Raw genomic sequence first — 15,104 nt, 5'->3', positions numbered from 1 at the left:
TTATCAACTGGAAACTTCAGAACACAAGTACACATTTATTAATATTTGGAATATTGTTAATATTGAATGTATTATTCTAGTTTCCACATAATGTTTAAAAATCATTCAATATCAAATTTCAAACACTTAATTTTAAAAATTCCCAATGAAGAGTCAATACCTTTCTTTTCATCAGGCCATCTTGACAATGAAAAACTGATAGGAGGGCAAATATGAAAACTATCCTATGTCTAAAACTTATATTACAAATAAAATAAATTTATCCTAACAAAATTTTACATAGACACACTTGTACACCAAGTATGCGTAACAATCAAAAAGCATGATAAACAGCTAGTTAGCCATTTTTTTATAAAATTAAACAAGTTTTTCTTTTCAAAGTACATAATTTGTAACTCCTTCAGCAATGTCCATTGCACATACTGCTAAAATATAGTTTCTGGTGGTACCAATACCATGACGTTTTTTATCCAAGTAAAATGTATACATGTTACTAAACATTAATTCTTTTTTGAAGGTTGGGGTTGAAATGTGTACTGTTTCATGGGATTCTGTTAACTGTTATACAGTTAATATGTACAGAATATCTGAGATTAATTATTGGTATTTGTAGATTCTGGAGACTGAAGAAATTCATAGGGGTCATGGACCATATCTTGCTGCTCTCCTATACTTAGATGAGATGGGCTTCCTGTGTAAAACATGGACAGAAAATAATCAAATTAATATTAATTATGAGACATTTTGAAAGTTTCACTTTTTAAATGTCTTATCACAATTTTTAAATGAATATGATCCAGACTATAATGTCAATTTTATTAATTGTCAAAAAAGTTGCCAAATTTAACAGTGCAGAAAAGGCTGGAACATTTTTTATTGTTTACTCTTTGGAATGCCAAGAAAGTTCTTTTTTTAAAGCTGTGTAAAACTTACTATTCATATTACATTCTAGTTTTTCTATATTTCAGATTCCAAAATAGTGGTTTTTGTTGGCCTTACTATTGAAAGTTAAAGAAAGCTCAGAGAGCTACAAAAATTATCACAGATCGTTAAAGAATATCTTAAGTACTTCTGTGTTAAGTACTAGATTTTGTGAGACTATAATCATCCCAATTGGTTTAGAGTTGAACACTTACTGGACAGATCCTGTGGAATTGACTGTGGAGGGGGGTTTGCCCTATTTATCTAGAAGAGTTTAAGCGTGTGAATCTTGAGAAAGTGGACAAGGTCCTTGGTAATATTAGTGGTACTACTTCTTCATATTTCTTTCCCAAGGAATCCCAGGAGTTAGCTACTGGCTGGATGCAAATGGTGAATTCATACTCGAGTTAGACAGCTATCCCACAGCAATGGTACTGTATGTCTCCTGTTCATTATTGCATCATATTCTTTTGGGATAAAGTGATGGTATGGCAATGTTTGCACTCAATCCGGATAAGACCGAGTGGCTGGTGTGTTTCCCTCCCATCAATTGGCCAAGTATTCCATCTCTCAGGCTGGGGGGGTCAAACAGTATGCCCCTCAGACAGGGTTCGCAATTTGGGAGTCCTCCTGGACCCACAGCTGACTTTTGAACACCATTTGTCGGCTGTGACCAGGGGGGCATTTGCCCAGGTTCGCCTGGTGCACCAATTGCGTCCCTACCTGAACCAGGAGGCCCTCACAACAGTCACTCGTGCCCTAGTGACCTCAAGACTGGACTACTGCAATGTGCTCTACATGGGGCAGCCCTTGAAGAGCATTCGGAGACTTCAGCTTGTCCAGAATGCAGCCGCGCGAGCGGTTGTGGGTGCACCTCGGTACACCCATGTTACACCTATCCTCCGCGAGCTGCACTGGCTGCCTATTGGTCTTCGGATACGCTTCAAGGTGCTAGTCGTCACTTATAAAGCCCTTCATGGTATTGGACCTGGGTACTTGAGAGACCGCCTGCTGCCAATTACCTCCAACAGACCGATTAGATCCCACAGATTAGGCCTCCTCCGAATTCCATCCACTGGCCAATGCCGACTGGCAACCACCTGGAGGAGGGCCTTCTCTGTGGCTGCTCTGGCTCTCTGGAACGAGCTCCCCGTGGAGATTCGAACCTTCACCACCCTCCAGGCTTTCCGCAAAGCCCTTAAAACCTGGCTGTTCCGGCAGGCCTGGGAATGATGAGTTCTTGTCCCCGCTCGAATGGTGTGGTTGTTGATTGTTTTTAAATTGTGGTATTGTTTTTGTCCATGTCTTTTTTCCCTATTTGTATCCCCTCCCTCCCCTGACTTGATTTGTGAGCTGCCCTGAGTCCCTTCTGGGAATAGGGCGGCATAGAAATATAATAAATTCAATTCAATTCAATTCAATGTTAGGGGGTTCTGAAGGAAGTGACTTATCAGGATCCTTTTCAAACTGATCTGGGTTCAGCATAGAGACTATGCTTGTGCATAGTGAGAACAGGATGGGCCATTATGACCCTATTGGTTCTGCCTGACTTCAATGGCATTCAATAAAATCAGTCATAGCATCCCTTCTGAACAATATGATAATCTCAAAGGGTTGGGAATGATAGCTATTATCTATGTTTCTCAACTTTCTCTAAAGCTTATTTCACTTGCTATTGATAGGTGAAGAGACATCTAATCCAAGACCCTTACTATATAGAACCCCACCTAGTTTCATCCCCCCCCCCATTCCTATTTAACATCAACATGAGGCCGGTAGATAAAGCTTTCCATACGCCTGGGATCAGAAATCATCGGTATACAAATAATATCCATCTTTATATTGAACCCTTTAGTTCTTGGCAGAATCACATTTCTCCAAGTAGAACTGATACATTTTGGGAATCCTCCTTAGATTCAACAAGTAGGTGGCAGCCATGGCCCAGAAGGGCTTTTGTATAAATCTGTCCAGAGTAACCTTGAATTGTGAAATGGGAAGCATAGAAACTTAATAAATAAATACATCCCTCTGAGATGCTAGTTGCATTATTATTTTTTTGAATGGGAGAGTATTCTTACAGTTACTTATGCTGTGCTGTATCTTCTCTTTGAATTATTGCAATGTGCTCTATATAAGGTCAATTACAGGGATAGTCAACTATCAACTATGTGGAAGCTGTGATTGGTCCAGAATGCAGCCAAGTGAATGTTTCTGGGTATTTCCTCTTTTTCCCAAGTAACACCTCTGCTCTGCAAATTGCACTGGTTATGTTATAATCTGGTACAATTCAAGGTGCTGGTTATCACTTATGGAACTCCATATTGCTTAGGATTTAATAACCTGTATCTTTTACTATCTTTTACTGTATCAATTATTATATTTCTTCTGCTGTCTCTGCCCAACCAGAGTTGATGAATGCCAAGTCAGGCTGTCAAGCACTACAATCCTGTTGGATTTAGGAAGTGCAACTTTTCCATTAATCTGTATAATACAGTATTCCTGAGGCTTTTTCCAAGGCATTCATAAAGCTGTGAAAAGTTGTTCCAGAAGACTTTGCAATAAGATGCATGACCTACTCTCTACTAATTAAATCCTGATTGTTATAATTGTTTAATGTTGGTTATCCTCCATAATGCATGACTATGCATTACTTTTGTTTTCTGTTTTAGAATTTTATAATTATTTTAATCTTAATATGTAATCCACTTAGAGTTACTCTGATAATTAAAGTGACTTGCATCTAGAATTATTGGATTTAAACAAGGTTAAATATTAGATAGGTAGTTTTAATATAATAAACCATAAGTATTTATTAAGTTATTGCAGTCTAGACTATATAGTAAACTGTTCAGTTGAGGAAGAAGTAAATTAGATGTATGTAGCATTAGAGAACTAATTCACAATGCAGTTTTATCAAGACATGATTTCTGGGATGCATTCATAATTGACTGAATTTTGGCTCAGCAAATGTAATTTTAAGGACATGTCTACATACTACAGCTTTCCTCTCATCTGCAGAATATAATGAGATAAACTAACTATGGGTTTTTCTGATCTGGTATTTTCTCCTGAGATAATCTTTCAGTGGCAATGGTGATAATGTAATAGCAGTGTTAAAATCTAGCCAATTTCTACTGACAGGTTTTAGCTCCTCTGCCTGTAAGTATGCCCCTTATTTCAACTTTGTTCATGGCCATTTTGATTTGTGCTGCTGGTCTGATAGGACATGATTGCTATAAAAAATGGCAGACCAGGATTTCTCCAGTCAGACATATAACAATAGATGCCTTGACTGGCAGATGACTATGCTGTGTCTACATGCGTCTGATTGAAAGGTGACTTGAGAAGTCCTGGTCTATCAATTCAATTTTATACAAATAAATGCTCACAGAGATTTAGCAGACAGGTTACATTAAGATCACTATAGCATTTATTCTGTTGAAAGGTTCTGCCTCATAATTAAATTTACCACTCCATTCATCTAACGTATGTTTACTTTCTCCTATTAAGAGTGAGCCAATAATCATTAGAAGCAGAAACTTTTCAGTAGCATTCTGGAATGATGGAATAAATTCCAAGATTAATAAATTATTTTACTGTAAAATATAACTTTTATAACATATTTTATGTTTCTTTATATTACCAATAATTTTGTTTGAATGTTTATAAATGTTTATTTGGAACTATGAGAGGCCCATCTCAATTAATTTGGTGAAATAATATTAAATCCATATTTTAAATAAAAATCCATAAAAATTTAGAAAAACTAAATTTTGGTCAAATTTATCAATCTGCATTTATTTAGAATTCAGTATTTATATTCTGTCATTTGAAATATTTCTAATGTACCATATTTTTCAAAGTATAAGACTCATCTTTTTCCCTGAAAAAAGAGGCTGAAAATTTGGGTGCATCTTATACACTGAATACAGCATTTTTTGCCTCCCGAAATCCCGCCCCCTTCACCAAAATAGCTGTTCATAGCTTTTAGGAAGCTTTCAGAGTGCTCCTGGGGGCTGGGGAGGGCAGAAATTCCCCCCCCCCAGCAGGAGCACTCTATAAGCCTCCTAAAGGCTATTCATGTCCTTTTTTTTTTAAGGCCAATTTTGTGAGGTTTGCAGAGTGCAAAAACTTTTTTTTTTAAATGCCTCTTGGTGCATCTTATGCTCCGAAAAATACGGTACCTTTATGATCAAAACAATCTATGAGATAAGGAAGTTGGGAATGAGAAGAAAAAAATAGTCTACTAGATGCTAGACGAAGAAACCAGCTTTACTTATATAACATGAATATACTTCATACCCTCATAATCTTACAAACATCTTTTAATGAAAATAAAGAGTTTGGTAATTATACTGTTAAACACATTTACCTAGGTGATGTTGTTCCCTTTCAGAAGCATTAGAGAGGGAACTGAGGTTGGAGGAAGGCCTGGATCCTATTCTGTCAGTCTGTACCTCATGGAGGTCCTGTAATAATTTAGTTGTTTCATCCAAGTGTAAATGATTGTCATCATGATCAACTTCTTTCTTTACTTTACCTGTTAGCAACATTAGATTATTGAGTACAAAAAGAATTTGAGATGGTTTAAGAAGTTAAAATCAAAAAGATTTGTTATTCCATCAGTCTTATATAATGGTAGATAAACCTGATATATGCTGAATAAAATGTAAGAATAAGGCTAATATGGACTAAGTTGTATAGACACTTCCCTGGCTACTGACCAGGGGATGGGTTCCGGATCCCATTCCAACCCGTACGATTGGAACGGGCCCGGCGCCGCCCACATGGATATGAGCGGGACTTGCACACATGCATGCAGCGCACACATGCGTTGTACCTGCCAGCGTTGCTCCACAAGCATCTGCAATGCTCCAGCTGCTCAGCGGAGCATCGCACATGCGCTGTATGCGCGTAAGCGCCAAAGGCTTAAAGGACAGATAAAAAGCTTGGGCGGGCGGGCCCTCTGGAGCACCATACCAGAACGGTACCCAGTGCTCCAGGCAGGCTCCAGTACGAACGTACCGGGGCATACCGCCTGCAACCCACCACCAGTACTGATCCAGCTTTTTATCCTTCCTGATTTTTAAGAGGCTCCACAAGCCTCTGCAACGCTCCAGCTGCTCAGCGGAGCATCGTACACGCGCTGTATGTGCGTAAGCGCCAAAGGCTTAAAGGACAGATAAGGAGCGCGGGCGGGCGGGCCCTCTGGAGTACCATACCGGAACAGTACCCAGTGCTCCAGGCAGGCTCCAGTACGAACGTACCGGAGCATACCGCCTGCAACCCACCACCGGTACTGATCCAGCTTTTTATCCTTCCTGATTTTTAAGAAACAATTGTTTTAAACAAAGCATTTCTGATTTCCTTATATATAAACAATTTCAATGCAATTTTCCAGATAGTTATGATCCACTTAATTATCTACCTTTTTAACTAAACTTCTGGACAGACTATAAGAAAGTATTTATCAAATGTCTAAATGAGATCAAGATATATTATATTCCACATTCTATTAATGAAATTATCCAACCAAAAATTCAAAAAGGTATGCTGATTTCTAGTGATCACTTTATAATTGTCAATGTATCAATTACTCCATGATGCCTTTAAGTTATCAGTTCCCAAGCTCCTCCTTACATGAACGAGTACATCGCCATCTGAATCTTTTAAGGACTACATAAAATTGGGAATCAGCAACTTGGTACCTGTGATCACCATAATATAATATATGTGATGACCCATTGATGGTCTTAATAGATCCCCAAATTAAACAATTATGAAAGCCTATCAGATACTATGTTATGTAGCTGCTAAAAATGCAAAATTCTTCTTAATATGTTTTTCTATCTTATGATTTGATTTACATATTCTTTTCTGAAAAAAGGAGCTGTTACAGCTGAGCATTCTTCCCAGCAGTTTGGATACAATAAATTGCGTAAGCATATATTAGCAGTGGGAGCAGTCATAGGCTGCTCGAATTAGCAATTTAAACAAAATAGATGACTATTGGTTTAAATAACTGACAACCGACCTGAAGCTATGAGCATCTGTAGAAGATGCTGTTTTTCTCAGAATGCTCCATCCCTTTCATTAATTCACCCCCACCCCCACAAGTTATTAAATTATAACCACAAAGAGCATATGCAATTATTACATAGTTTTTACAATTCTATCTCCCTCCAAGTACTGCCATCTAGAGTAGAAACCATGATTTTCATAGCAAAGCATTAAAAGGAGTATTGTATATATTATAAGGTTTATGTCAAAACCCAGCAATTCCCAAACATTTTAATGGACTAATGGAACAGATAATGTATAGCACTGTATTTTTACCTTCAGTGCTAAACTACTGCATATGAACACCTACCTAATGAACTCAGCATGGATATATCAAGTGACATATCTGAATAGGTTTTCATAGATAAAAAGTCCAAAACAGAACTATTATTATCTCCAATGGCTTCTCCAATCTGGAAAAAAAACAAAGAAAATTATATCTATGCAATGGATTAATTAGCTATAATAAGTATTACTGTGCTGAAAGCTGTTATCAATTCAGTATTTAGTAAAATGTAAATAAAGTTTCAACAACATAAAATGTTTAATTCTTTCTACATAGCAGCCAAATGAGAAAAAATATTTACTATGCAAATATGCAATTATTTTTTATTTGCATATCTAGGGCTAAAAATTCAGTAAAGTGCTATTTGCAACAACTTTTTTATTCAGGAACAAATTTTATGTTTGCAGAATCGTTTTGAAACGTATGTTTGTTCAACACAACTCCTAACCAAAAGCTGTACGGATCACCCTACTTTCATATATACAACCTACATTACACCAATGAAGTTACAATTTACACTTTCTGACATACATTTTTACCTTTTTGTTCCTTAACCATAACTTCTAGCATTGAGTCATCAACTTGACAAGATCAAACAACTTTCATTCAGATCTACATTTTCTCTTACATTCACCTTAGAAATCAGGGATAACACTGATAGGCGATACGTTGATTACAGCTGCCCATCCTTGCTTTGGTCAATCAAGGTGTCCACAAAATTTTAATAGACACAGATATAATTATCTTTTCTGGGCCTTGTCACATGTAACATCCCTTGTACATATACTGTGAATCATATGAAACTAATTAGTTTGAGCTTGCGGATAGTATACTTAAGTGCAAAAAAGCTCAGTTTTACTCCAAGTCTATTTGAACTATTGTGTGCAAGTTAACTTATGTTGCTAAGTGAGACATTTGTTAAGTGAGTTTTGTCCTACTTTACAACTTTTCTTGCCACATTTGCTAAGTGAATCACTGCAGTTGTTAAATTAGTAACACGATTATTAAATGAAACTGGCTTCCCCATTGACTTTGCTTGTCAGAACATTGCAAAAGGTGATTACACCCAGGGTCACTGCAACCATCATAAATATGAACCAGTTGTCAAGCATCCAAATATAAATGACATGACCATGGGGATGCTGCAATGGTCATATGTGAAAAATGGTCTTAAGTCACTTTTTTCAGTCCCATTGTAACTTCGAATGGTAACTAAAAGTTGTAAGTCAAGGACTACCTGTATTCCTGACCTGGATCATCTGCTGTCCTATGACCTGCATGTGTTTTGTGTGTGCACGCGCTCACGTGTGTGCATGTATATGTGTGAGGGGGGGAGGGGGGAACAGAGGAAGAGTGATAAAGAATAAGGTCTGTAATCTTAAAAGAAAAAAGGAAAGGAAAATTAAAAAAGAGGTAGAAAATGCTAAGAACCAACTATTTGAAATAATAAGTTAAGAAAGAATTAAACTTAAAAAGAAATATTACCATATTTTGCTTGGAGTCATCTGGGCAAGTATTACATAACTTATGTTCTTCTTTTATGAGGACTGACGGAACCTAAAAACATCACGTTTAAAGCTAATTTATACCTCATAATCATTTTCCTTATGGAACCATCATTTTTGCATCACTAGAGTTACAGCAAGAAAATAGTATGACTTTTATTTAAGGGACTTCAAATAATTTAATAGGAAAAATCATGGCAAAATTACATACATTTTTTTCACCCCAAACAAGCATAAAATTTAAAAGTGTTATAAAGATCAGGAATACTGGTAAGCAATTTTACTATAATACAACTATTATCTTCATTTATTATATAAATGAAATATTTGTTCCATTAAAGAAACAGTATTTTTTTTACAAGGTGAGGTTTAGAGATGCAATGTTACTTACTTTGAGATCATCTGGTGGCTTCATTGGAATGTTTCTCCTCTGAAAATTATAATAGTAAAAATAAATTTAAAAATAATATTGCTGTTTTTCTGGTACAGTTAGTCTTTACTGAACAACTAATTGGATTTGGAGTTTTCATCACTAAGCAAAACATTTATTAGGGGAAATATAATGCTCCACTTAGTGACAGTAGTTCTGGTCATTTTGGTTGCAGTAGTTAGGCAAAGTTGTCGGGCTTCTCTTGCCCTGTGTGAACAGTTGGTTTGGACCTGTTACCTCCTCTCCAAGCTCCATTCAGCAAACAAGGCTGTACAGTACTACCGGTATAATGCTTTCTTCCACTTCCACTTCCCTTCATTTCTTCCCATTTCCACCCTTTTGTTCACCCAGCACACCTACTCCTGCCATCCTCTTTTAACCTCCACTGTCTTATCCCTCCTCTGCTGGCCCAGGATCCAGGTGCTATCAATATCTTGTGATTATAGTGATCAGAACTGGATGCAGTATTCCAAGTGTGGTCTTACTAAGGCTTTGTAAAGCAGTACTAGAACTTCACGTGATCTTGATTCTATCCCACTATTAGTACAGTGTAAGATTGCATTGGCTGCTTTGACTACTGCTGCATACTGTTGGCACATATTTAAGTGATTGTCCATTAGGACAATTCCAAGATTCCTTTCACAATTACTGGCATTAGCCTGTACCTATACCATTGGTTTTTCTTGGCTAAATGTAAAACCTACTTTTAGGTGGCACAGTGGTTAAATGCAGCACTGCAGGCTACTGCTAGATCAGCAGGTCAGCGGTTCAAATCTCACCGGCTCAGGGTTGACTCAGCCTTCCATCCTTCCGAGGTGGGTAAAATGAGGACCCAGATTGTTGGGGGCAATATGCTGACTCTCTGTAAACCGCTTAGAGAGGCCTGAAAGGCCTATGAAGCGGTATATAAGTCTACTGCTATTGCTATCTACATTGAATTCCATTTTGTTAGACAAGCCCCATTGTTCAAGTCTGTCAAGGCCTTTTTGGATTTTGAGCTGTCTTCTGAGGTGTTGGCTATTCCTGCCAACTTAGTGTCATCTATATTTGATGAGTTCCCCATCTATTCTTTCATGTAGATCATTTATGAAGATATTGAAGAGTACTGGGTCCAAAATTGAACCTTGCTTACTTCCCTCCACGAGATGTAGCTCTGCTGAGGACTACACACTAAGTATGATTTGTCAGCCAAGTTACAGACCCATCTGGTCGTGGTACTGTCTATCCCATATTTTTCTAGTTTGCCAAGAAGTAGATTGTGCTCAACTTTATCAAATGCTTTCCTGAAATATAAGTTACTATGTCCTAGTATTTCACTGGTGCATTAATTTAGTCACTTTGACAAAGAATGAAATAAGATTTGTTTGGCACGATCTGTTTTTGATGAACTCATGTTGGACACTGGTTATAACTTTGTTTGCTTGTAGGCATTCAGAGATTTGTTGTTTGATTATCTTTTTCAAGATCTTCCCATGGTATTGATGTCAGGCTGGATTGATTTGTAATTCCCTGGACCTGTTTTCCCCTTCCCCTTTTTAAAGGAATCAGAATAGTACTAAGTAATTAATGTTCTGTTCTTTATTGTTCCTTTTACTTAAATTTATGAACAATTTTATCCCCCTCTTCAATGGAAAATATTTCTACTTAAACAAAAGATATAAAGAGTATCAAGTTATCCCTTAGTCAGTGAGACAATTCTGAATATCATGGACCAGAAATACGTTATTTTCTCAAAGGGATTAGTTTTATGGGAATATTGGTAAAAATTAAGTTACTGAATTATGGATCTAAGCAAATAGTTTATGGATCTAAAAATTCTGCATAGCCCTGTTAAAATGCCAGGCTTCTGATATGGAAATATATTTTTAAATGTAACATAAACTGGACAATTCCATTGAAAAACAAACAGAAATCTTTTGGGGGAAAAACAATAAAAATGTTTATTACCGTGGCTGCACACTCTCTTATAAACAGAGATATGGCTCTCTTTAGCATTAACCAATCACATTCAATCTAATATTAAATAGTCAGTATACACCTGTCATCAAGTAACGTGACTCTGAACAAGCCTATGTAATGTTCAGCTGCTCTACTGGGAATTTTCTTACATTAACTCAGTTGTCTCTTATAGCAAAAACCATGGACTGCAAAGACTTTAGAAAGCATCAGTGGGATCTCATTGTTGGAGGATATTAATCAGGAGAAGGGTACAAAAACATTTGCAAGGCATTACATATAGCATGGAACCCAAACAAAACAGTCATTGAAAAGAAAATATAGCACTAAAATGACACTATCAAGAACTGGATGTCCTTCCAAACTTTTTGGCTATAATCTCAAAAAAATATGTTTGGCTCAAAAACAACACGCACATCACCAAATGTACACCATAACCACAGTGAAGCACAATAGTGGCAGCATTATGCTTTGGGGCTGCTTTTCTTCAGGAGCTTTAGTCAAGATGAGGGAATTATGAATAGTTCTGAATATCAGTCAATTTTGGCCCAAACCTTTCAGGCCTCTGATAATGCTGAAGACGTAAATAATTTCACCTTTCAATATTAAAATAACCAAAGCACACCTCCAAATTGACCGAAGAATGGCTTCACCAGATCAAAGTTTTGGAATGACCCAGTCAAAGCCTGGAATTGAATCCAATTGAAAATCTGTGGGGTGAATTGAAGATGACTGTGCACAGGAGGTGTCCTTACAATATGACAGATTTGGAGCACTTTTGCAAGGAAGAGGGGGCAAAGATTCCGAAGGCAAGATGTACCATGCATAGACGTTCCTACCCCAAGTACTGTCATAAAATAAAAGAAGTATTAGTTTAAGGTTATGCACACTTATTCAATCACATCATTGTAGGTTTTTTATTGTTTCCCCCCCACTGAAAATTTCAGTTTGTTTTTCAAACAAAATGTTCAATTTATATGTTATATTTATATGTTATTGTTATAAATATATTAATATGTGATTAATATACATTATATTATTGGGTTTGGCTAGTGTAGTAAAAAGAAGGATCAGGGGAGATATGATAGCAGTGTCCCAATATTTGAGGGGCTATCACAAAGAAGAGGAGGTCAACCTATTTACCAAAGCACGGGAAGGCAAGACAAGAAATAATGGATGAAAACTAATCAAGGAGAAAAGCAACCAGAACTAAGGAGAATTTTTTTAACAGTGAGAACAGTTAACCTTTCAGAAGTTGTGGGTGCTCCATTACTGGAGGCTTTTAAGAAAAGACTGGGCAGCCACTTATCTGGAATGGTATAAAGTCTCCTGCTTACCAGAGTGTTGGACTAGAAGACCTTTACTCTTTACTCTGTTCTAGTCTATTAAAAATGGGAAACATATCCTGGTCTGATTATTTTTTTACATCTCAAAAAATCTGACATTTTAACATGGATGCTTTTATATCCACTGTATATACCTTCTATGTCTGGCATAGTACACTCTAAAAACTTATCTATGCACGTTATTTTTTTTAAAGGAAGAAGTACCTTTTAACTATCTTTGTGATGAAAAGAATATTTTTAATGACTATGTCAAATATAATATTTCTGAGGTTAAAAAATATCTTTACACAGGTTTTAGTTATAATTTAGCTATAGTCCATTTAGATGAGATAGATAATTTGTTTCAATAAAAAGAATTTAAGAATAATTTCAGCTACAAACTCTGTATTATAAAGTAGGTTTTGATAGGAAAGTCTGGTGAACACACTTACCTGTTTTAGTTGATAAATAGACTTGGAATGATCTCCACCAGTGATCTGATCCAGCAAATCATCTACTATTTTTTTACTATAGCTTCCAGAGTCTTTCACAAATTCTTGAAGACTAAAAGAAATTTCAGTGTAAAATAAATATCAGATGCATTCATATTTTGCTTTTGATTATGTTTCTTGGATATTTTTTAAATTGTTCTCTTTGTTATTTATACTAGCTTCAAAATAAATTGGTCTTCTTCATATGCCAAGGCCATGTATATTGCCAACAGTGTTATAAGATCAGGGATTCAATAATGCAGTTTAACAATCTTACCTTAAAGCACACTGAATCCCAGTCTCATCTCCATATGCTGAATATAGCAGCTCCATTTCATCCATTTTCAAATCATGAAAGATAGAGTGGTTTTGCATTGAAACCACTGTATTAGCACTTGAAAGAAATGTAACTGAAAATATAAAAAATGTGTTTGAAATATTATGCAAAAAATTGAGCTGTAACTCTTGGGTTTTACATATTTTACAGTAAACAATTGGTTATACCTTGGGTTCACTGTGGTAATGTGACTCCTAAAATTATTTGTGCAATCTTTACAAATAATAAAGAGTATGGTAAAAGAATAAGACAGAAGACATATGAGTCTTTTGAAGTTATTATCTAAGCATTGTTCATAAACCATCCTACAAAGTGCTTTCTCTTGTTTTAATGCCAAACTCTTTTGTTTTACCCCATATCTTTGCCATGTTTTCGGTGGAATCTTCTTGGAACAAGACTTTGGTCTTTGATATCCTGCAATGCTCAGGCAATCTAAAGACCCTCATTATACATCAAAGTCAAGGCAATAAACAGCAGCCAGCCTGGAGAAGCAGGAAAGTGGTGAATTCTCAACCAGGTTTAACGTTTCTGCTTCCTATCCAACTGTTTATATTGAGAATCCTGATCAGACCAGGGTATTTTATATCCCCTGACCACATCTGGCCCTTTGGCTATCTCTGTTCAGCCTGTGTGAGGTCAATCATAAATTAAAAATCAAATGTAAGTAAAGGTATGCCTACAATTTGTATAACTGCAATTTACACAAAATTGTTCTTCATTTTGTAAAAGATTCAGGATGCAGCTGAGATTCCACAGATTTATTTCTACCATCTGTAAAAATAAAACAGGTGGTAAAAATATTAATTTCCTCTTTTCCTCTTTTTTCCACACTATAGCTTGCAAACTTCTTCTTGGACAGCTAGAAAAACTAATAACACAAATTAATAAATAATCAGCACACAACCATTACAGATTCAGCCAATTTTCATTTTCTGTTTTTTCACATTTGATAAAGTTTTAAATTATTTAATTCCACTATGATGCATGTTTTAATGGTATTTGAACTTTTCTTGTTGATTTTTTTAATAAATATTGTTGTTTGGTATTCTTATTACATATGAAAAATGACATAAAACATATTTTAAAATGGCTGAAATATATATACTTTTAAAATTGAAATGTTCTGAGCCAATAACAGAATCCTGACTATGCCACCAAAATATGTCTCTAGTTCAGCGAGTTACAGATAAGCCTTCCTTGGTTTTTAAGACAGCTTTGTGGACACCACAAAGAACTTGTATGCTTGAGAAAAGCTTGCATTATGGTACCTCATCCAAATGAAATTAGTCATTTACATTGCAATTAGACCTACAGGACCAAACTGCCTAAGTCACTGGATATCTAGTAATTACATTTTAAAAATATTCAAAAGTGAATGAAAACATTTTATAAATATGAAGACAAATGTTTAATTTTGTAAATATAAACATTATTTGCATCACAGAACTTACCTTTGTGCCTTCTTTCATCTTTGAAACCTAATGCTGTAAAACCTGGTAATAATTTGCTAGATAGAGAGCTCAGATCCACTGGATGGCTTTCCTCCTCTATTTTAAAAAATAAACATAAATAAATGTTTATTGAGTTTTCAAAAATAATAGACAAGAGGATATTTTTATAAAACTATCATGGATTTTTAGAACTGCATGAAATTACAAAAAGGCTATTCAGAAACTGTTAATGTTTTAAACAGTATCAGTAAAAAACAAATGAACTTCAGAAAAGGTAAGTTAAATAATGAACAAAAATTAAAAATGTTATTATTTATATATTTAAATAAGCAAAAATAATTC

At 35.7% G+C, this 15,104-nt stretch overlaps 1 protein-coding gene across 4 annotated transcripts in view; it reads right to left on the bottom strand.

Annotated features, from left to right (window-relative positions):
• Positions 1 to 15,104, bottom strand: part of BRD9 (bromodomain containing 9) — a 63,814-nt gene continuing 48,710 nt past the window's right edge. For all 4 annotated transcript variants that reach the window (XM_087713188.1, XM_087713190.1, XM_087713191.1 and 1 more), the window contains exons 10-17: positions 14,763 to 14,858; positions 13,252 to 13,384; positions 12,936 to 13,047; positions 9,164 to 9,202; positions 8,753 to 8,824; positions 7,292 to 7,394; positions 5,294 to 5,461; positions 1 to 691 (exon numbers count right to left, since the gene is read on the bottom strand). In XM_087713188.1, the coding sequence (XP_087569314.1) occupies positions 594 to 691; positions 5,294 to 5,461; positions 7,292 to 7,394; positions 8,753 to 8,824; positions 9,164 to 9,202; positions 12,936 to 13,047; positions 13,252 to 13,384; positions 14,763 to 14,858 (821 nt within the window). In that variant the 3' untranslated portion in view covers positions 1 to 593. The remainder of the gene's footprint in view (positions 692 to 5,293; positions 5,462 to 7,291; positions 7,395 to 8,752; positions 8,825 to 9,163; positions 9,203 to 12,935; positions 13,048 to 13,251; positions 13,385 to 14,762; positions 14,859 to 15,104) is intronic.

This window comes from Thamnophis sirtalis, unplaced genomic scaffold (assembly GCF_051295495.1).
Source record: "Thamnophis sirtalis isolate CommonGarterSnake01/CBP01778 unplaced genomic scaffold, rThaSir2_p1.2 scaffold_4, whole genome shotgun sequence".
In the NCBI taxonomy this organism is placed as follows: domain Eukaryota; kingdom Metazoa; phylum Chordata; class Lepidosauria; order Squamata; family Natricidae; genus Thamnophis; species Thamnophis sirtalis.
This window is presented reverse-complemented; position numbering and strand designations above follow the sequence as displayed.